The sequence below is a fragment of the Salmo trutta genome, chromosome 10, assembly GCF_901001165.1.
Source record: "Salmo trutta chromosome 10, fSalTru1.1, whole genome shotgun sequence".
Classification (NCBI taxonomy): Eukaryota; Metazoa; Chordata; class Actinopteri; order Salmoniformes; family Salmonidae; genus Salmo; species Salmo trutta.
The window spans coordinates 5,002,035-5,025,214 of record NC_042966.1 but is presented as its reverse complement, the minus strand read 5'-3'; the positions used below and the strand labels follow the sequence as shown (position 1 = coordinate 5,025,214).

Here is a 23,180-nt window from a genome sequence, read left to right as displayed (position 1 = left end):
CCCTAAAAATTGTCAAAGACCCCAGCCACCCCAGTCATAGACAGTTCTCTCTACTACCGCATGGCAAGCAGTACCAGAGTGCCAAGTCCAGGACAAAAAGGCTTCAACCGTTTTTACCCCCCAAGCAATAAGACTCCTGAACAGGTCATCAAATGGCTACCCGGACTATTTGCATTGTGTGCCCCCCCAACCACTCTTTTACACTGCTGCTAATCATATATGCATAGTCACTTTAACTACACATTCATGTACATACTACCTCAATTGGCCCGAACAACCAGTGCTCCCGCACATTGGCTACCCGGGCTATCTGCATTGTGTCCCGCCACCCACCAACTCCTCTTTTACGCTACTGCTACTCTCTGATCATTATATACACAGTCACTTTAACCATATCTACATGCACATACTACCTCAAAATCAGCCTGACTAACCGGTGTCTATGTAGCCTCACTACTGTATATAGCCTGTCTTTTTACAGTTTTATTTCTTTACTTAGCTATTGTTCACCTAATACCTTTTTTTGCACTATTGGTTAGAGCCTGTAAGCAAGAATTTCAGGCTCTAACCTGTTGCATTCGGCACGTGACAAAAAAACTTTGATTTGAAGACGGTGCAATGCACACGCACCAAAACTTAAGTAAAAAAGGCCTTTTAAAATTTAAAACAAGAGATTTCACACCAGTGACCACCGTAAATGTTTTCCTGCCTATTAACATTTAAATAACTTGAACATATGTAATATTCCCAATAATATTTTTCTTCACATTTAGAAATGTTTTATTTCCACATACCCCCTGGGGAATGCCCACATACTCCTAGGGGTACACGTACCCCCAGTTGGGAAACACCGATGTAGAGAGTGATTATGCCAGGTCACTTACCAGTCACAGAATACAGATGTTAGCGTCTGCTTTGAATAGATGGAGCATTTACATTTTTTATTAAAGAATATATTAGCAAGATTTGTAATGCTACAATGCCATGCATCAGGGTTCAAATCACGCTAACATTGATATTCCTGTTCTTTGGAGTGCACTTCTCCCCTGTAAATCAAATCTTACAAAAGATAATTGTGAATTAATCCAATCACCAAAATGTGAGTTCTTGCCAGTCTTGTGGTTCAAACCATTACAAAATGACAATTGTTGTCAAAGACTTCACTCTTCACTACACCAATAAAGTCTAGTCGTTTCTTTTTCGTAAAAAAATGTTTATTGGGTTCTCCAATCAGTTTATAAATGCAGTAACAGCCCTGTAAATCATATCACAAATGGTCTAGAACAAAAAGGACAGGGATGGGGAAGCATCAGCGACAACATTAGGTCTTGTGGTGACGATCAGAAAAAAGGGCCATACAAAAATCATCATATCATGCATATTGGAAGAAACCAAATGAACAAACTTTTAGTGTTTTTGTACATTTTTGTAAACAATATCCTTCTAGAGATATGAAAACATTCAGGGCACGTAACAAAAATAAAGGATATAACAACATAAGAGAAATGAAAGTTTCTATGAGGCACCTAGAATGCAACACTGCTTGGCGTGAATGCTTTACAGACAAAAAAAAAAGATGATACATTTTGCATTTCAACGAGTCAATTGCTCTTCTATAATTGTAAACACAAGCAGTGTTACATGATTATGCAATATGTTTAACCTATACTACAAGTATTTTCACTACATACATGAAACATGTGTTCCTGCTTTCTGAAGCTTCAACAGTGATATGAGGTATATTTAGGTCAATCCTATCGTTTGTTTCTCTCAGCCTCTCGCTCTCCTGCTCCTTCTTTAAACGCATAGTGTGTGTTTTGGAGTGAAGTGGCCGGCCAGCCAGTCTTTTGTTTCCTGAGATCTGAGCAGATGTAGGAAAAGATCAACCCTGGCTCCCAGGAGGGAAATGGCTTGAGCCGCAGAAGACAAAGGCCATTGTTAATTCTCGCAATGTTTGAAGGACTGCATTTTTGGGGGGGGGGGGATTTATAACGTGAAGTTGAGCCTATATCACCAAGGTTATTTTTCAGTATCACGCCTGATTTCATAGGGTGAAGACAGATTGAGGTGCAGTGAATACTTGCACTTTCAAAAATTCTGTAAAAATAAACTTTTGCTAGGTTATAGACATGATCGGGCACTTTGGCGAGTAGCAAGTATTTTTATTTTTTTTACCTCCAGCTTTGAACTGGATGTGTCATTGTGTAGTTCATACATGCATAATATATACAGTGGGGCAAAAAAGTATTTAGTCAGCCACCAATTGTGCAAGTTCTCCCACTTAAAAAGATGAGGCCTGTAATTTTCATCATAGGTACACGTCAACTATGACAGACAAAATTAGAAAAAAAAATCCAGAAAATCACATTGTAGGATTTTTTATGAATTTATTTGCAAATTATGGTGGAAAATAAGTATTTGGTCACCAACAAACAAGCAAGATTTCTGGCTCTCACAGACCTGTAACTTATTCTTTAAGAGGCTCCTCTGTCCTCCACTCGTTACCTGTATTAATGGCACCTGTTTGAACTTGTTATCAGTATAAAAGACACCTGTCCACAACCTCAAACAGTCACACTCCAAACTCCACTATGGCCAAGACCAAAGAGCTGTCAAAGGACACCAGAAACAAAATTGTAGACCTGCACCAGGCTGGGAAGACTAAATCTGCAATAGGTAAGCAGCTTGGTTTGAAAAAAATCAACTGTGGGAGCAATTATTAGGAAATGGAAGACATACAAGACCACTGATAATCTCCCTCGATCTGGGGCTCCACGCAAGATCTCACCCCGTGGGGTCAAAATGATCACAAGAACGGTGAGCAAAAATCCCAGAACCACACAGGGGGACCTAGTGAATGACCTGCAGAGAGCTGGGACCAAAGTAACAAAGCCTACCATCAGTAACACACTATGCCGCCAGGGACTCAAATCCTGCAGTGCCAGACGTGTCCCCCTGCTTAAGCCAGTACATGTCCAGGCCCGTCTGAAGTTTGCTAGAGAGCATTTGGATGATCCAGAAGAGGATTGGGAGAATGTCATATGGTCAGATGAAACCAAAATATAAGTTTTTGGTAAAAACTCAACTCGTCGTGTTTGGAGGACAAAGAATGCTGAGTTGCATCCAAAGAACACCATACCTACTGTGAAGCATGGGGGTGGAAACATCATACTTTGGGGCTGTTTTTCTGCAAAGGGACCAGGATGACTGATCCGTGTAAAGGAAAGAATGAATGGGGCCATGTATCGTGAGATTTTGAGTGAAAACCTCCTTCCATCAGCAAGGGCATTGAAGATGAAACGTGGCTGGGTCTTTCAGCATGACAATGATCCCAAACACACTGCCCGGGCAACGAAGGAGTGGCTTCGTAAGAAGCATTTCAAGGTCCTGGAGTGGCCTAGCCAGTCTCCAGATCTCAACCCCATAGAAAATCTTTGGAAGGAGTTGAAAGTCCGTGTTGCCCAGCGACAGCCCCAAAATATCACTGCTCTAGAGGAGATCTACATGGAGGAATGGGCCAAAATACCAGCAACAGTGTGTGAAAACCTTGTGAAGACTTACAGAAAACGTTTGACCTGTGTCATTGTCAACAAAGGGTATATAACAAAGTATTGAGATAAACTTTTGTTATTGACCAAATACTTATTTTCCACCATAATTTGCAAATAAATTCATTAAAAACCCTACAATGTGATTTTCTGGATTTTTTTTTCTCATTTCGTCTGTCATAGTTGACGTGTACCTATGATGAAAATTACAGGCCTCTCTCATCTTTTTAAGTGGTAGAACTTGCACAATTGGTGGCTGACTAAATACTTTTTTGCCCCACTGTATGAGCAGAATTACTGTTTCCTCAATTGGCCATGAAATCCCTAGTTTGAAAGACACTTTTCTGGAAGCCGTGAGCCACCATTTTGCTTATATCTATCCCGCCCTAGCAATTAGTTTCAGCAAATGAGCTTCAGCCCTTTGCCATTTGAGTGACAGCTAGCAAGACGCACACACAATAGAGCGAGAGAATGACATGGTGTACATATGTGACACAGTACTCAATTTTCATTGACCACCTTTGGCTCGTGGGCGTTACTTTGAGAAATCCTGGCTAAAAAGTATACTCAAGTACCGGAGAAAATCTTTAAGAATAAATAAAGGAAAAATAGTTTGATTTTTGCATCCAGTAGTCTTAGTACATCAGTGGGAATAAAAAGTGGAGTTCCAGCATAATATCTACATCTCTCATAACAATGGGTAACATACAATTCATAATTTGTACAACCCCTCCACCTGACCAGTCAAAAAGACTAAAGCAACTATACATCTAAATGGCCATGGTCATACCCGTTCAACCCCAGTCTAACCCTCCCTACAGAACACCTTCACGCTCTAATCCACCCACCCCTGTTCAATTTTCTCCTCCAATAAAAATCACTGTTTTGCGCATCCTTAATTGAGTCGGGTTGTTTTTCGTTTTCAATTACAATTGTCAAAAGTGCTTGTTTGATTTTCATTGCCAAAAAAAGGTACCAGCCAGGAGTGGAGGACAAAGCGGTAAAAATGTGTGACAATATAATTGTTGAAATGTCACTAATGGGGCAAGTGTGTTTCCTTGTCATGGGCCACTGAAGGGGGCATTCCAAAGGGGTGCATGGCTAAACAGATATCACCACTTGACACACACACACACAAACCAAGGTCCTGGGTTGAAACCTCTTTCTGTTGAGGTTGGGGTGTGTACACCATGAGTTCTTGAGTGTATAAATATCCATGTTAGCGAGTCTTTTACATGTGGACCTTTATGAAGGAAATGTGAGCAGTTGTTTTCACATTGACACAGAAGTACCATAAGTAGCGGAAAGAGTTTGATGACGAAAACTGAACAGGAAGATCCATTGAAGTTTTTGCACTCTTTTTGTTCCGCCCTCCTCGTGGGATAAATAGTAACAAAGCTTTGTAGTCTCAAAGTACACCTGTAAAAAGTGTGCCAATTGCATCTCATAATACAAAGTTCTCCTTATTACACAATTTTGCCTTAATTCCTGAGTAATACAATTCTTGTAACAGACGATATAACTTTTTTTTGCCATTTGAATTCTGGGCTTTTCCCTGACACAAACGTAATTATTATTATTGTAATTATCATCATTCATTAATACTTTATAACTGTATGATTGTTAAAACAAGAGGTTACAGGTGAAAGAAAAATAATTAAGTTCATAGCTACCCCCTAATTTTTTGTTTTAAAATTACATACAAATGTAGGTTTAGTTCATATCATAGCAACTACACTAACAAAATAAAGACTAAATACAGATACAAAAAAATATCAAAAAAATTGCATTTGAGGCCTTAACCTTCCCTGGTAGAGTTCTGGTTATCAACATTTAATGGCAGTGTTTCATTTTTTTATCTCGCTACAAGAAGAAAATGAAGGGTATAGGAACACAAAGAAAAACAAAACAAGACCCACAACTAGGTTCACCTATTTTTAACCCTTACCTGAAACTTTGGCTTGTTGCGGTTTTCGATCCTGTACTAACTGGCTCGCTGACGTCAGTTAACAAACTGGTAAACCCTGAGAATTCTGACACAGTAGCCCGTATTCGGTGGTCGACCTCGGGCCTGAGGTCAGCGCTGTAACCCAGCGGGGTATGGCGGCCCGACTTGAACTGGGAGCCGAAGGCCTGGGCAAAGTTCTCGATCTGGTAGGCAGCCCGCAGGTCCACTTCCTTGGGTGCATCCAGGTGGGCGTAGTTGCCGGAGTCGTTGGTGCCATTGCTCCTGTTACCCTTGGCCCCCTGCTCCTTGGTGGCCCCGCCGGCGGCTGTCAGCTCCTGGGGTGTGAGCTGGAACCCATGGGAGTGGTGCTGCTTCTCCAGCTGCTCGGTAAGCTCCTGAGACGGGGTGAGCTGCTGGTGGCTAGCCGCCTCCAGGCCTTTGAGGTGGAAGGCCGGCTGGGATGGGGAGCCTACCAGCATGCCGTAGTGGGACTTAGAGGATGACAACGAAGAAGAGGAGACTGTGGAGACGGGCAACGGCAAGGAGATGGATGGTTGGTAGCCACATTCCAGCGGGGATGTAGTGTAGACATGCTTGTCAGGGAAGAGGGGCCCTGTGGGGCTGGAGCTGCTAGGGAGCAGAGGGAAGGGCCTGCTGGGACCCAGAGTGGGGAAGGGCCCACTGTGGCTGGTGCGCTCTAGGGCCTGCAGTAGAAATTTGGAGTACTCGCTCATCACCACCTGCTTGTCACCGCCGTTGGGTGAGTCGTCATCCAGCTCTGGGGTGACAGGTGCGGCCGGCTGCAGGTCCACGTGGTGCGGGCCACTGCTGTCGGTGAGGTCAAAGGTTACGTCACTATGGTGGTGGTGCGCGTTGTCTGACTTGTGGCTGTAGTGGTCCAGCAAGCTCTGGAGCACCTCGTCCTGGATGCATGACTTGTCATGGTGCTTGAGGTCCAGGGGCAAGGCATCCAGCATGGCCATGGTGGGCTCGTTGTGGTGGCCCAGCGAGCCCTGAATCAAACTGCTGGACTGGGGCTGGCCCATGTGGAGGGAGGGTGCCCCATAGTCGTTGTTGGCCATATGTTGGAGGTAGCGACGCTTCTTCACAAACTGCATGGCGTCGTCGTAGTTGTTGCTGGTGGCTGACTGGGCCTGCTTGGTGGCTGACTGGGCCTGCTTGGCACCCCCACCGGAGGAGCCCTGGAGGAGGCCCATGGCCTCGAGCCCTGAGCCCGCCGCTAACTCCATGGAGCCCTGCTTCTGAGACAGCAGCTTCTGCCCCCCGTCCTCCATGGAGTTGAGGGACTTATTGGCCTTCTTGAAGACCAGCTTGGGTGTGCGGCCCTGCATGCTGGGCCCGAGGTCGGAGCACTCCATGCCGTAGTCCTGCAGGCTTCCCGACGACACGGTGGCGGCCACAGTCTTCTTACGCTTGCGCTCGATGCCGTCACCTGCGTTTTTGGACTTGCCCCTCCTGCGTCCAGAGGTGGCGGTAGCATTTCCCTGAGTGAGTGAGTAGCTGCCGTGGCCAATGTCTGTGTCGGCCAGCTGCAGCATGCTGGGGTCTAGGCCCTTCTTTAAGGCTTCTCCACAGGTCCGCTTGTGCTTTAGTAACCGGTCTGTCCTCGAGAAAAACTACAGGGTGAACGGGGGGAGATGCACAGTATTTTAAAATGTTCTAGTCACCCGATTGAGCAAATGGATCAACGACAACAAGATGCATTTGTCCACTGTTAGATGCACCCAAAGTGCTCTTGAACAATCATTACTGTTCCAAACGGCTGTGATAAGAGCACGTTGTAAGCATCCAACACTGTGGATTATCCATTATATTATTAACAAACAAATAGGCTAGATTGAGACAGTGTGACATCAAGAATTGGCATATTGTCAATCCGACCTGGGTTCAAATAGATGGGTATTTTAGTATTTGTACTTTCAAATTCCTATAAATGGCTGAAACCATTTTCAAATACTTATTTCCAAAGACATAATCTGAAATAAGCATAGCACAAAACAGACCTGGGTTTTAATGCATGGGGTATTGACATGAGTATTTTCAAATACATGACAATATTCAACTACTTGAAATCTATGCCATTTTTCTAAATACTTTATTTCAGAGACATTTTAAAAGTATTGAAATACCCTAAATAGTATTTGAACACAGGTCGGTTGTCAATCAAATATGCGTTTCTGGTTTGAGGGTAAATCCTAGCTACCCTTGTGACTAACTGACCTGTTGGCAGGTGTCACACCTGTATGGCTTCTCTCCGCTGTGGGTCCTCTTGTGCCGCTCCATGTGGTACTTCTGGATGAAGCACATGTTACACTGGTCACAGCTGAAGGGCTTCTCTCCTGAGAAATGAATAGGACAACCGACACAGTTGGAACCAAATTTACTCATTCAAAGCCGAGCGATTAACCGATCTAGGTAAATGTTTTTTTTTTTACACAATTGACTGACGTTTCATTATTCGTTATTATACATATAAATAAAAATTACACCAAATACAAAAACTTATACACACCACAACTAAATCTCATCTGCCCAGACCCGCATGCTCACACCTCCATTCCTAGTGCCTGCATTATTGTTTGCCATATGGCCATTTTATTATTTCTATAAATCATTAAATTTTTCCATATTGTTAATGATGGCGGATTAATTACCAAGTTTTATATACACACACGTTTTTTTCAAGATGAGAAGAGAATCGACCAGCTCATTGGGTCTCTCACTACATCCCCATATGCCATGTCTTGAAATATACAGACAGATTGTAATACTTCTATGTAAACTTTTGATCTGACAGCCAACTTCCTAGCGCCGCCCACAACTTTTGGACTTTATAGCATTCCCAGAAAGCATGGATTATTGAACCATTGTTCATTTTACACTTAAGACATGATTATGCCGTTGTGGTGTAGAATCTAAATTCTATACATTAGTTTATACTGGATTAAGGGTACATTTTCGTTAACTGTAATTTCATTAGTTATTCTCCAACTTCCTCTCCATCTTGTGCCAACATCAGTTCTTTTAAGTCTTGGTTCCAATAGTTTACATTGTTTTCTAAGAGATTGTCAGTTGGATATGCTCTCTCTGCAAAGTGTTGTATATCTTACCTAGTCAGTTAGCCACCGAAAATACATTTGACTTGTCATGCTTATCGGTCTATAGGTTAAGTTGTCTAATTTTGTGGAATGAAATTGGTCGCATGTGTATTTGGTGTGAAAACACATTTTAACTGTAGAGGGTGCTAATACTTGTTTGGGAACTGAGGGGAAATGATGCATGCCAAACACAGCTCTGTCTGGGACAATTTCGTTCAAAAGGGTGATGAAGTTCGCTGCAAGCTTTACGACAATTAATACAAATTCAGCAGTAGTACCAGCACGATGAAGCATCACATCAAGAACAAACACCCGCATGCCATGTCGGTAGAGGATGGCTTGCAGCCAACCATCACGTCGATTCTAGCGGGGAGACGGTGTGATGTGAGCCGGTCTGAGGTGATCACACAGTCGGTGTGTAGAATGATTGAGCGCAATATGATGCAAATCAGAATGGGCGAGGGCTTTAGGGAGTTCTTTACCTTGAGCCAGAGAACTGCATGCCATCAAGAAGTGCGATAAATAGAAATCGAAAAGCCAAACTACCTCTCGTTCTTCCCCGGTAGGCTACGATACCTGTCTATTACCTGGCCCCAAGTCCAGTTTCTCCTTTTGGTCCACTCCTCCATCACTGCCCGGGCACGCCACTTGATCCAATCGTGGTGGGTAGTTCTGTAACGGGCGTCGTATAAAGGGGACCAAGGCGCAGCATTGTTTTTACCATTTTCTACATTGTAGATTAATAGTGAAGACATCAACACTATGAAACACATGGAATTATGTAGTAACCAAGAAAGTGTTAAATCAAAATATATTTTATATTTGAGATTCTTCAAAGTAGCCACCCTTTGCCTTGATGACAGCTTTGCACACTCTTGGCATTCTCTCAACCAGAGTTACCTCTGCTGCAGAGGATAAGTTGATTAGAGTTAACTGCACCTCAGATTGTGGCATGGAATTCAAATGAGGAGATGGACAAGTGAAAGGGAGAGAAAATGAGTAGAGCTGTGTCACCACCGTGATGACCAGATGATCTCAGACTATGAGAGAAAACAGTCAGATGAAGAAAAAGCAGCTGGAGTAGCAGTGTTCTCTGGGGTGATCCATGTCTCCGTCAGGGACAACAGTCAAGGGACTGAAGGGCAGCATAGGCTGAGAAACTTGCCGTTCTTGACTGCAGATCGGCAGTTAAACGCTGCCAGAGACCCAGAATTCCACATGGGTTGTGCGCGCAATTACACTAAATTAGAAGGCTTGAGGCCAAGGGGTGGGGGGTGTCTAATGCCGACAGGGAGAGGTGCGAACAGGTATAGAAAACACAGTTGACAAAGCTACAAAAGAGCAAAATTAGATAATCTTTAAATAACTAGGTAAGATACTCAAGTGAGTGTGGTGTGGAGCCTTCCTGTCTTTCCTTGAACTCGGCAGAACAGTATGTTTCGGCGACAGTCTTAGTTTTGCGACAAAACTGCCACTGACACGACCGCCGCTTACAGCTGCTGCTGAGGAACCAGGGGAGACTGAATAACTAACACTAATAACTAATTGCCAAGCAGAGGTGGAGAGCACACCTACCTGTACTATTTGCTGATTGTCTAGAAGAGGCAAACAGACATACCTCAAGAAGTTAGGTTTTAAAGAGCACAACCTCTACTTTAATATGACACCATATGTAACTAGGAATAGCACTGATTGTCTTCCATTGTGTAAAGACTATCAACACTCAACAAAAAAAACTAAAGTATTTAAAATTGTAGTTCATTTCACTAAATTACTCACTTAAAATGTACCAAGTATAATATATACTTATTAATATTATTTACATAAAACAATTATCCAAAATGTGACCAGAAGACAATATTCTGAAAGTATTTCAAAACCCACAAAGTATGCCATTTGATTGACAACGAATCTTACTTCCGCAAACAACTATTCAGAGACTATTTCAAAATGTAGGTAACCTCAAGATTTAGTACAGACCAGGCCTGATGCAACATGTAGAAATAGTAGCCTACTTTGACAATTTAGTGAATGCAACAAGTATTAGATCGACAGCTAGAGAAACAAGATACAAAACAACAACTGTTCAGAGACAAAGCATTTGAAGGACAAATTATTTCACACTGACACTAGTTTGCATTTAGCCTACAACATGTCATGGAACTTCTGGAAGCCCGGCCCATCCTGAAAAGTCGCACAGAACTTGTAGAGCACCCAAAGGAGGTTCCTATCTCCCACTCATTGCCCTGCGTCTACTCCAGATGCACACCACCCACCCTCTTGCATACTTATCCTGCTTCATATGAGTTACAACTCGGGCCACACGCCCTGGTGCCACACTCTTGGGCTCCCCTCTTCCTGCCACAGTAGCTAGTGCCTTTGGAAAGTATTCCACCCCTTGACTTTTTCCACATTTTGTTACCTTACATACAGCCTTATACTAAAATGGATTATAAAAAAATCCCCCGCAGCAATCTACACACAATACCCATAATGACAAAGTAAAAACAGGTTGCCATTTTTGTAAATGTATTCAAAATAAAAAAACGGAAATACCAGATTTACGTAAGTATTCAGACCCTTTACTCAGTACTTTGTTGAATCACCTTTGGCTGAGATTACAGCCTCGAGTCTACTTGGGTATGACGCTACAAGCTTGGCACACCTGTATTTGGGGAGTTTCTCCCATTCTTCTCCGCAGATCCTCTCAAGCTCTGTCAGGTTGGATGGGGAGCGTTGCTGCACAGCTACTTTCAGGTCTCTCCAGAGATGTTCGATCGGGGTTCAAGTCCGGGCTCTGGCTGGGCCACTCAAGGACATTGAGACTTGTCCTGAAGCCACTCCTGCGTTGTCTTGGCTGTGTGCTTAGGGTCGTTGTCCTCTTGTAAGGTGAACCGTCGCCCAAGTCTGAGGTCCTGAGCGCTCTGGACCGGGTTTACGTCAAGGATCTCTGTGCTTTGCTCCGTTCATCTTTGTCTCAATCCTGACTTGTCTCCCAGTCCCTGTCGCTGAAAAACATCCTCATAGTATGATGCTGCCACCACCATGCTTTACCGTAGGGATGGTGCCAGGTTTCCTCCAGACGTGATGCTTGGCATTGAGGCCAGAGAGTTCAATCTTGGTTTCATCAGAACAGAAAATCTTGTTTCTCATGGTCTGAAAGTCTAAGTGCCTTTTGGCAAACTACAAGCGGGCAGTCATGTGCCCTTTACTAAGGAGTTACTGCCATCTGGCCATTCTACCATAAAAGGCCTGATTGGTGGAGTGCTGCAGAGATGGGAGAAACCTTCCAGAAGGACAAACATCTCCAGAGGAACTGGAGAGTGAGTGGCCAGAGTTACCATCTATTTCTTGGTCACCTCCCTGACCAAGGCCCTTCTCCCCCAATTGCTCAGTTCAGCCGGGCGGCCAGCTCAAGGAAGAGTCTTGGTGCGTCCAAACTTCTTCAATTTAAGAATGATGGAGGCCACGGTTGTTGGGTACCTTCAATCCTGCAGAATTGTTTTGGTACCCTTCCCAGATCTGCGCATCAACACAATCCTGTCCGGAGCCCTAAGGACAATTCCCTCGACCTCATGGCTTGGTTTTCGCGCCGACATGCACTGTCAACTGTGAGAACTTATATAGACAGGTGTGTGCCTTTCCAAATCATGTCCAATCAATTGAATATACCAAAGTTGGACTCCAATCAAGTTGTAGAAACATCAAGGATGATCAATGGAAACAGGATGCACGTGAGCTCAAATTCAAGTCTCATAGCAAAGGGTATGAATATTTATGTAAATAAGGTATGTTTATTTAATACATTAGCAAAAATTTTAAAAAAAAACGTTTTGCTTTATCATTATGGGGTATTGTGTAGATATTTAATCAATTCTAGTATAAAAATATTTAGATTTAAGTATAAGGCTGTAACATAACAAAATGTGGAAAAGGTCAAAGGGTCTGAATACTTCCCATAAGCACTGTAAATCAAAGTGAATGCACAAGCTGCATTTTGAATGCCTTCAGGGACCAGCGCCTGCTGTTTCTGGGATGGGGAATGTATGCATTCATGATGGCAATGTTGAGCATCCCCCAAAACACATCCCTCCACCATTTTCTACCTGTCCGTCCAACATTGTAATAGCTCCTCAGTTGGTCAAGCCTAACCATTTTCTTGCTGTAATCTATTACGAGCTCTGGAACAGATATTCCTACCACTTTCAAAAACAACTGCAAAACACCGCCACTGTGACCTTAGACCTTAGAGTTCGTACTGTTAGGTGACCTAAACTGGGATATGCTTAGCACCCCGGCCGTCCGACAATCTAAGCTAGATGCCCTCAATCTCACACAAATGATCAAGGAACCTACAAGGTACAACCCTAAATCCGTAAACACGGTCACCCTTATAGATACCATCCTGACCAACATTCCCTCTAAATACACATCTGCTGTCTTCAACCAGGACCTCAGCGACCACTGCCTCATTGCCTGCATCTGTAATGGGCCCGCAGTCAAACGACCACCCCTCATCACAGTCAAACGCTCCCTAAAACACTTCAGCGAGCAGGCCTTTCTAATCGACCTGGCCCGGGTATCCTGGAAAGATATGGACCTCATTCTGTCAGTAGAGGATGCCTGGTTGTTCTTTAAAAAGTGCTTTCCTCACCATCTTAAATAAGCATGCCCCATTCAAAAAAATTTAGAACTAAGAACAGATATAGCCCTTGGTTCATGCCAGACCTGACTGCCCTTGACCAGCACAAAAACATCCTGTGGCGTACTGCAATAGTATCGAATAGCCCCCACGATATGCAACTTTTCAGGGAAGTTAGGAACCAATATACAGTCAGCATTCCTAAGGCTAGCTTTTTCAAACAGAAATTTGCATCCTGTAGCACAAACTCCAAAAGGTTTTGTGACACTGAAGTCCATGGAGAATAAGAGCACCTCCTCCCAGCTGCCCACTGCACTGAAGCTAGGAAACACTGTCACCACTGATAAAACTAAAATAATCGAGAATTTCAATAAACATTTTTCTACGGATGGCCATGCTTTCCACCTGGCTACCCCTACCCCGGCCAACAGCTCTGCACACCCTGCAACAACTCGCCCAAGCCCCCCCACTTCTCCATAGCCCAAATCCAGATAGCTGAGGTTCTGAAAGAGATGCAACATCTGGACCCCTACAAATCAGCTGGGCTAGACAATCTGGACCCTCTCTTTCTAAAATGATCCGCCGAAATTGTTGCAACACTTATTACTAGCCTGTTCAACCTCTCGCATCGTCTGAGATTCCCAAAGATTGGAAAGCTGCCGCGGTCATCCCCCTCTTCAAAGGGGGAGACACTCTAGACCCAAACTGTTATAGACCTATATCCATCCTGCCCTGCCTTTCTAAAATCTTCGAAAGCCAAGTTAAACAGATTATCAAGCATTTAGAATCCCACCGTACCTTCTCCGCTATGCAATCTGGTTTCCGAGCTGGTCATGGGTGCACCTCAACACGCTCAAGGTCCTAAAGATATCATAACCGCCATCGATAAGAGACATTACTGTGCAGCCGTATTCATCGACCTGGCCAAGGCTTTCGACTGTCAATCACCACATTCTTGTCGGCAGACCCAATAGCCTTGGTTTCTCAAATGACTGCCTCGCCTGGTTCACCAACTACTTCTCAGATAGAGTTCAGTGTGTCAAATCAGAGGACCTGTTGTCCGGACCTCTGGCAGTCTCTACGGGGGTGCCACAGGGTTCAATTCTCGGGCCGACTCTTTTCTCTGTAAATATATATATCAATGATGTCGCTTTTCCTGCTGGTGATTCTCTGATCCACCTCTACGTAGATGACACCATTCTGTATACGTCAGGCCCTTCCTTGGACACTGAACCCCCAAACGAGCTTCAACGCCGTACAACACTTCTTCCGTGGCCTCCAACTGCTCTTAAATGCTAGTAAAACTAAAAATGCATGCTCTTCAACCGATTGCCGCCCGAACCCGCCCGCCCACCTAGCATCACTACGCTGGACGGTCCGGACTTAGAATATGTGGACAACTACAAATACCTAGATGTCTGGTTAGACTAAACTCTCCTTCCAGATTCACACTAAGCATCTCCAATCCAAATTTAAGTCTAGATTCAGCTTCCTATTTCGCAACAAAGCCTCCTTCACTCATGCTGCCAAACATACCCTCGTAAAACTGACTATCCTACCAATCCTTGACTTCGGCGATGTCATTTACAAAATGGCCTCCAACACTCCTCTACTCAGCAAACTGGATGTAGTCTACTACAGTGCCATCCGTTTTGTCACCAAAGCCCCATATACTCTCGTTGGCTGGCCCTCACTACATATTCATCGCCAAACCCACTGGCTCCAGGTCATCTTTAAGTCTTTTCTAGGTAAAGCCCCACCTTATCTCAGCTCACTGGTTACCATAGCAACACCCACCCGTAGCACACGCTCCAGCAGGTATATTTTACTGGTCATCCCCAAAGCCAACACCTCCTTTGGCCGCCTTTCCTTACAGTTCTCTGCTGCCAATGACTGGAACGAATTGCAAAAATAATTTCAGCTGGAGACCCATATCTCCCTCACTAACTTTAAGCATCAGCTGTCAGAGCAGTTTACTGATCACTGTACACAGCCAATCTATAAATAGCACACCCAACTACCTCATCCCCATATTGTTATTTTTTTTTTAATATTTTGCACCCCAGTATCTACTTGCACATCATCTGCACATCTATCACTCATGTTAATGCTAAATTGTAATTATTTCGCCTCTATGGCCTATTTATTGCCTACCTCCCTACACACTAAATAGATTTTTTTTTCTCTTGTGTTATTGACTGTACGTTTGTTTATGTGTAACTCTGTTGTTGTTTTTGTTGCACTGCTTTGCTTTATCTTCGTCAGATCGCAGTTGTAAATGAGAACTTATTCTCAACTAACCTACCTGGTTAAATAAAGGTCAAATAAAAAAACTTGAATAATAATAAAAAAGGCCCAGGCTGTGTGGTACAAGGGTGAATGGTGGGACTTGGGGCAGACACTCCATGGAAGCGTAGGCTCTCCCTCTGCTCCCCCCCATGTTTCAGCATGAGAATGCCCCCATGCACAAAGTGAGGTCCATACAGAAATGTTTTTTTGAGATTGGTGTGGAAGAACTTGACTGGCCTGCAGAGAGCCCTGACCTCAATCCCACCTTTGGGATGAATTGGAATGCTGACTGCGAGCCAGGCCTCATCGCCCAACATCAGTGCCCGGCCTCACTAATGCTCGTGGCTGAATGGAAGCAAGACCCCACAGCAATGTTCCAACATCTAGTGGAAGGCCTTCCCAGAGGAGTGGAGGCTGTTATAGCAGCAAAGGGGGGAACAACTCCATATTAATGACCATGATTTTGGAATGAGATGTTCGACAAGCAGGTGTTCACATACATTTGGTCATGTAGTGTATGAGGGCGGTGGACATTCCATAGAATTGGAGAATCATAGTATAAATACATAGTTATTGTATACATTACATATATACAGCACGTGGGCATGTGGGCTGAGCAGACATTAACAAAAAACTAATTTAAGTATGATTTTGTACTTGAGTTGCTATGCCTTTTTTAGTGCAGAGTCCTCTCCTAATGTACCCCCAAAAAACTTGTGGATACATACATTGTACACATATCTGAAGAAAGACTGAAATTTAAGGCCCGTTGGTTTGTATAACCTTATAAGTGAAAGTATAGAGGCTGGTGGGGGTCTACTTGGGGTGAATGGATCCCTTGAGAAACTGAAATGGGATGACTGGAGGCCCCACGAACACCTCAGAGAAGTGCCTGATACCCTCCCAGTCACCCCATCCCAATCCCCCGGATATTGCCCCTCTCCATTCTCACCAATACCCACCATTAAAATCTTTAGTCATGACAAGCAATGATTCCACATATTTTCCTAATCTGCCCAGAACTCTTATTCAGTTTACAAGTCCCACCATCCCATCGTTTACCAAGCTTGCCAGCCCCACCACCAAGCCAATCTTATCCACCTTCCCCTCCCTTACCGACCCAGGGCAAGTTTCTCCCAAACTGTCTTTTCCCCCTCCCTTCTTGTCAAAAACATTTACACTCTTCTATACAGCTACCTTACTCATTCTCCTTCACACACACACACTCTCCCACCCATACACAAATTCACCCTGATTCACTTTCCCATTCATGTGCACAGACAAATCTATAGAACTGACAATTGGACTTAAATGCTGGATTTCCTCTTTTTTAATTGTATTTTCAGTGTCCATCATTGGTATCAGCTAATTCTATTGTTACCTCCTAGAGAAGAACAGTTACTTGGGGAACAATAGAGTCTAGATTGTATTGTGGGGGGGGGGGGGGGGGGGGGGGTATGGTTTCAATTTACGGTTTCAATTTACGATAAGCTGTCTTGGGCATCACTGTAGGTAGCCTAGTGTGCTTATGTTTTTTCCACTTCTGCCTCTCCTCAGCCCTCAAGTGGAAAGGTTTCCTGCAGCATATTCAGGTGTTCACTGGCACTTAAACTCCCTTCTCTGTGTTCGCTTACATACCCACAGTACTGCCGGGAATCAGAGTTAAGACCTTTTTCCTCTAGTGACTGATCAGATTTGTATTTCTTCCCTTAGCCTAGCAGACAGGTCCTGGACGAATCGAATAGACAGGCCCTGGATCTTGATCTCCTTTCCCCCCTGTGCCCTCAGAATGTTGACTTTGGTCTGATAGTTCCACAGCTTAAAGATTACCATGTAAGGGTATTTAGAGTTCTTCTGCTTCATGCTGATGTCATCACTCCAGATCCTCCAGTGATACATCCACACCAAGCTCCTCCGATATCAGCTTGATCACGTAGCTGGACAGGTCCCTTTTTCCCTTGTCTTCCAGTAGAGACATTCTTCTCATATTTTGTCTCGATCGGTTTTCTCGCTGATGCAGTTAATCTTCTAAAGTTTGCACCTTGTTTCCAGAAGTTCAACTTTGTCTTGTTCGTCCACACTCCTGCCCTGTATATGCATATCTGACACAAAAGACTACTTTCCTTTTTTATAAAAAAGATTGTTTTGGTGAGCATTGACAGCATTTTAGCTATGTTTTCCTGTTCTTGGAGATTAAAATTAATTTTAATTACATTTTGTACTTTTTTCCCCCTGTAAGCTCAATAAGCACATTGCAGTTTCTCCAGAGAGAAATCAGATCAAGCCCTAACTGTGCTATGTAGTAGAGAGCTGTAGTTTCAAACAGGCCAATCAATATTCTACATAGTTGAAGAAAATGTGGGAATTAACTACAATGACCATAATCCATACTTGTCCGTCCTGCATATCTTTCTCTAAAAGAGAAAAGAATGCACGAGACGGATACAGAGCAGTTGCTTCGCGAGTTCTCTACATGAAAATACATGATCTAAGTCATGTCCTAGAGTGCCGCAGGCACTTCATGTTTTTGATTTATCTGACCTGGAAAACCAGGTGTGTTGAATTTAGGCAATCACTGAACTGATCAATTAGCTAAGTACAGTGGGGGAAAAAATTATTTGATCCCCTGCTGATTTTGTACGTTTGCCCACTGACAAAGAAATGATCAGTCTATAATTTTAATGGTAGGTTTATTTGAACAGTGAGAGACAGAATAACAACCAAAAAATCCAGAAAAACGCATGTCAAAAATGTTATAAATTGATTTGCATTTTAATGAGGGAAATAAGTATTTGACCCCCTCTCAATCAGAAAGATTTCTGGTTCCCATGTGTCTTTTATACAGGTAACGAGCTGAGATTAGGAGCACACTCTTAAAGGGAGTGCTCCTAATCTCAGTTTGTTACCTGTATAAAAAGACACCTGTCCACAGAAGCAATCAATCAATCAGATGCCAAACTCTCCACCATGGCCAAGACCAAAGAGCTCTCCAAGGATGTCAGGGACAAGATTGTAGACCTACACAAGGCTGGAATAGGCTACAAGACCATCGCCAAGTAGCTTGGTGAGAAGGTGACAACATTTGGTGTGATTATTCGCAAATGGAAGAAACACAAAAGAACTGTCAATATCCCTCGGCCTGGGGCTCCATGCAAGATCTCACCTCGTGGAGTTGCAATGATCATGAGAACGGTGAGGAATCAGCCCAGAACTACACGGGAGGATCTTGTCAATGATCTCAAGGCAGCTGGGACCATAGTCACCAAGAAAACAATTGGTAACACACTACGCCATGAAGGACTGAAATCCTGCAGCGCCCGCAAGGTTCCCCTGCTCAAGAATACATATACATGCCCGTCTGAAGTTTGCCAATGAACATCTGAATGACTCAGAGGACAACTGGTGAAAGTGTTGTGGTCAGATGAGACCAAAATGAAGCTCTTTGACATCAACTCAACTTGCCGTGTTTGGAGGCGGAGGAATGCTGCCTATGACCCCAAGAACACCATCTCCACCGTCAAACATGGAGGTGGAAACATTATGCTTTGGGGGTGTTTTTCTGCTAAGGGGACAGAACAACTTCACCGCATCATTTGAAGGGGTCATGCACTGTCAAATCTTGGGTGAGAACCTCATTCCCTCAGCCAGGGCATTGAAAATGGGTCGTGGATGGGTATTCCAGCATGACAATGACCCAAAACACACGGCCAAGGCAACAAAGGAGTGGCTCAAGAAGAAGCACATTAAGGTCCTGGAGTGGCCTAGCCAGTCTCCAGACCTTAATCCCATAGGAAATCTGTGGAGGGAGCTGAAGGTTCGAGTTGCCAAACGTCAGCCTCGAAACCTTAATGACTTGGAGAAGACCTGCAAAGAGGAGTGGGACAAAATTCCTCCTGAGATGTGTGCAAACCTGGTGGCCAACTACAAGAAACATCTGACCTCTGTGATTGCCAACAAGGGTTTTGCCACCAAGTACTAAGTAATGTTTTGCAGAGGGGTCAAATACTTATTTCCCTCATTAAAATGCAAATCATTTTATAACATTTTTGACATGCGTTTTTCTGGATTTTTTTGTTGTTATTCTGTCTCTCACTGTTCAAATAAACCTACCATTAAAATTATAGACTGATCATTTCTTTGTAAGTGGGCAAACGTACAAAATCAGCAGGGGATCAAATACTCCTCCCCCCCCCACTGTAGCTCAGTGTGGTGCGTAGTTGGGACATAATCCTGCAGTATCTGCGGCACTCCAGTAACAGGGTCACTGATCCCTGATCTAAGATTTTGATAGTTTGTACTTGTATTCAGCAGTCAAAAAAGTATGATTTACTTTCAAGAACTACTAAAATTGGGATTGTCAGACAGCAGCTCCATAGAGATGAAATGTTCTGGAATTAAATAAAGTCATCAACTAAAACAAAACGTAATATACACAACTGAAATATTTTGAAGTAAATTAATATGAATAAATTATGGTTAATACAGCACCAGTCTAAAGTTGACACCTACTCATTCAAGGGTATCTTTATTTTTACTATTTTCTACATTGTAGAATAGAAGACATCTTAACTATGAAATAACACATATGAAATCGTGTAGTAACCAAAGAAAGTGATAGACATTTTATATTTGAGATTCTTCAAAGTAGCCACCCTTTGCCTTGACAGCTTTGCACTCTGGCATTCTCTCATCCAGCTTCACCTGGAATGCTTTTCATTTTTTAAAGGAGTTCTCACATATGCTGAGCACTTGTTGGTTGCTTTTCATTCACTCTGCGGTTCAACTCATCCCGAACCATCTCAATTGGGTTGAGGTCCGGTGATTGTGGAGGCCAGGTCATCTGACGCAGCACTCAATTACTCTTCTTCTTGGTCAAATAGCCCTTACACAGCCTAGAGGTGTGTTGGGTCATTGTCCTGTTGAAAAACAAATGCCAGTCCCACTAAGCCCAAACCAGATGGGATGGCGTATCGCTGCAGAATGCTGTGGTAGCCATGCTGGTTAAGTGTGCCTTGAATTTTAAATAAATCACTGACATTGTCACCAGCAAAGCCCCCCCCCCCACCCCACAATAACACCTCCTCCTCCATGCTTCACGGAGGGAACCACACATGCGGAGATCATCCGTTCACCTACTCTGCATCTCACAAAGACAGGGCGGTTGGAACCATAAATCTCACATTTGGACTCATCAGACCAAAGGACAGATTTCCACCGGTTGAATGTCCATTGCTTGTGTTTCTTGGCCCAAGCAAGTCTCTCCTTCTTATTGGTGTCCTTTAGTAGTGGTTTCTTTGCAGCAATTCAACCATGAAGGCCTGATTCACACAGAATCCTCTGAACAGTTGATTTTGAGATGTGTCTGTTGACTCTGTGAAGCATTTATTTGGGCTGCAATTTCTAAGGCTTGTAATTCTAATGAACATATCCTCCGCAGCAGAGGTAACTCTGGGTCTTCCTTTCCTGTGGCGGTCCTCATGAGAGCCAGTCTCATCATAGCGTTTGATCGTTTTTGCGACTGCACTTGAAGAAACTTTCAAAGTTCTTGACATTTTACAGATTGACTGACCTTCATGTCTTAAAGTAATGCACTGTCATTTCTCTTTGTTTATTTGAGCTGTTCTTGCCATAATATGGACTTGGTCTATTACCGAATAGGGCCATCTTCTGTATACCACCCTACACAATTGACTGGCTCAAACACATTAAGGAAAAAAATTCCACTAATTAACATAAGGCACACCTGTTAATTGAAACGCATTCCAGGTGACTACCTCATGAAGCTGGTTGAGAGAATGCCAAGAGTTTGCAAAGCTGTCAAGGCAAAAGGTGGCTACTTTGAAAAATACAAATTTTTTGGTTACTACATGATTCCATGTGTGTTATTTCATAGTTTTGATGTCTTCACTATTATTCTACAATGTAGAAAATAGTAAAAATAAAGAAAAACTCTTGAACGAGTAGGTGTCCAAACTTTTGACTGGTACTGTAAGTGATAAGCAACAATGGGGCAGTCACTACCATCATGGGACTTATATTAATTGCTTGATTCTGTATTGTTACAGCATTCAATCCACAACGCACAGAGCATTTCATGTTTAAAAATAGAAAACCCATGATTATTTTTTAATAATCTAAACGACCTCTAAAAGCATGAAATGCTCAGCTGAAACGTTTTAAATTGCACACTGGGTTCAATTTCATTTCAATTTGGGAAGTAAACTGAAATTCCAATTTTGCCTCTGAATTTGAGATTAGTTCCTGAATTTAAATGGAATTGACCACAGCTTTGACTGTCATAGGTTATTGGCAAAACTCACCGCTGTGGATCTTCTCATGCCGCTGCAGCAGATACTTCTGGATAAAGCTCATGTTACACTGACTGCACCGGAAAGGCCTCTCACCTGTGCGATCAGAAATACAATCACCCACTCTCCACATTAATTGACTATCAGTGAGGGAAAGCAGAGGTTGGCTTTACTCAAGAAGGGTGGGGAGTGTCAGTTGATTAAATTGGATAATTTGGAGTAACACTGCAGAAGAAAATGTTAAGAGTGAAATCCTAAAGGGATGGTTCCCCCAAATGACACATTTAGATTTGTTTCCTTACCTTGAAAGCAGTCATAGGACAAAAACAGCAATCCACGGTTTGGTGTCTTGTTTACCGAAACTACAGCGTGAATTGCAGTCTCTCCTTGTCCATAGATCACTTTCAAGGTAAGGACAGTTCTATATAAATTTGTAATTTGGCTGAACATTCACTTTAAAGACAAAAAAATAACAGAACTTCCCTTTGCGTCAATGAGTCAGAACTCCTGCAAGAAATGTGAGTCATTTACATTACCTCAGCATTTAGAGAATATTCATTGCATCACACAAATTATCACATCCATGCTACACAAATCATTTTAGTTCACCTTCTTGGGTGGGTGAGGATTTCAGTTTAGGACCAATAGATTGATCTAAAAAGTACACACTTCACCCACCCGGTGCCACAGTCGAGCTAAAACAAACACACCAAATGAACAAAGAATTCTCATGCATAAATCAATGAAAGCCACTCACCTGTGTGAATGAGTACGTGTCTGCGGAGGTGGTAGGAGCTGCGAAAGCCGGCGTTGCAGTGCTCGCAGATGTGTGGTTTGGAGTTGGGAGACAGGCCGCCCCCTTCGCCGTCCAACATCTGTGCAGGTGACCGACAGAATGAAAGGTCAGAATAACGCGTTTGTGCTGGTACGTCGAAGTATAAAAAAACGTGTTGTGTGAGGGGGTTGACATGACTACCGCAAAAGTGAACTGTTGTGCGACATTCTGGTAGATTTGACTCAAATGCAAATTGATGTGAACGTTAGAGATGCGTTGGGTTCTACCTTGTGTTCTCCACGTTTTCTTCTGGCTTTCCCTTCCCCGTCGCTCTTCAGTCTTCTTCCCGACGACTCTTTTGTCCCTTTCACTGGTCTTCCAGACACCTGAGGACAAGGTTGGCCATGTAGACAGATACCATACACAGTGTGAATATTCTCAAAAGGAGCCATCGGTCCTATACTGATAACCGATTTCTATCTTTAGAGAGGGAATCAGGGATTTTTCTGACATGGGCGGGCTGTAAAAAAAAAAAAAAAAAAATCAGTTTT

At 43.3% G+C, this 23,180-nt stretch overlaps 1 protein-coding gene across 3 annotated transcripts in view; it reads right to left on the bottom strand.

Moving 5' to 3' along the window:
* Window positions 1-4,160: 4,160 nt before the first annotated feature.
* Window positions 4,161-23,180, bottom strand: part of LOC115200989 (zinc finger protein 281) — a 37,671-nt gene continuing 18,651 nt past the window's right edge. For 2 of the 3 annotated variants that reach the window (XM_029764164.1, XM_029764167.1), the window contains exons 3-7: window positions 22,917-23,015; window positions 22,612-22,729; window positions 21,867-21,959; window positions 7,738-7,856; window positions 4,161-7,133 (exon numbers count right to left, since the gene is read on the bottom strand). In XM_029764164.1, coding sequence (XP_029620024.1) covers window positions 5,493-7,133; window positions 7,738-7,856; window positions 21,867-21,959; window positions 22,612-22,729; window positions 22,917-23,015 — 2,070 coding nt within the window. In that variant the 3' untranslated portion in view covers window positions 4,161-5,492. The remainder of the gene's footprint in view (window positions 7,134-7,737; window positions 7,857-21,866; window positions 21,960-22,611; window positions 22,730-22,916; window positions 23,016-23,180) is intronic. The other variant, XM_029764166.1, reaches the window with a different exon arrangement.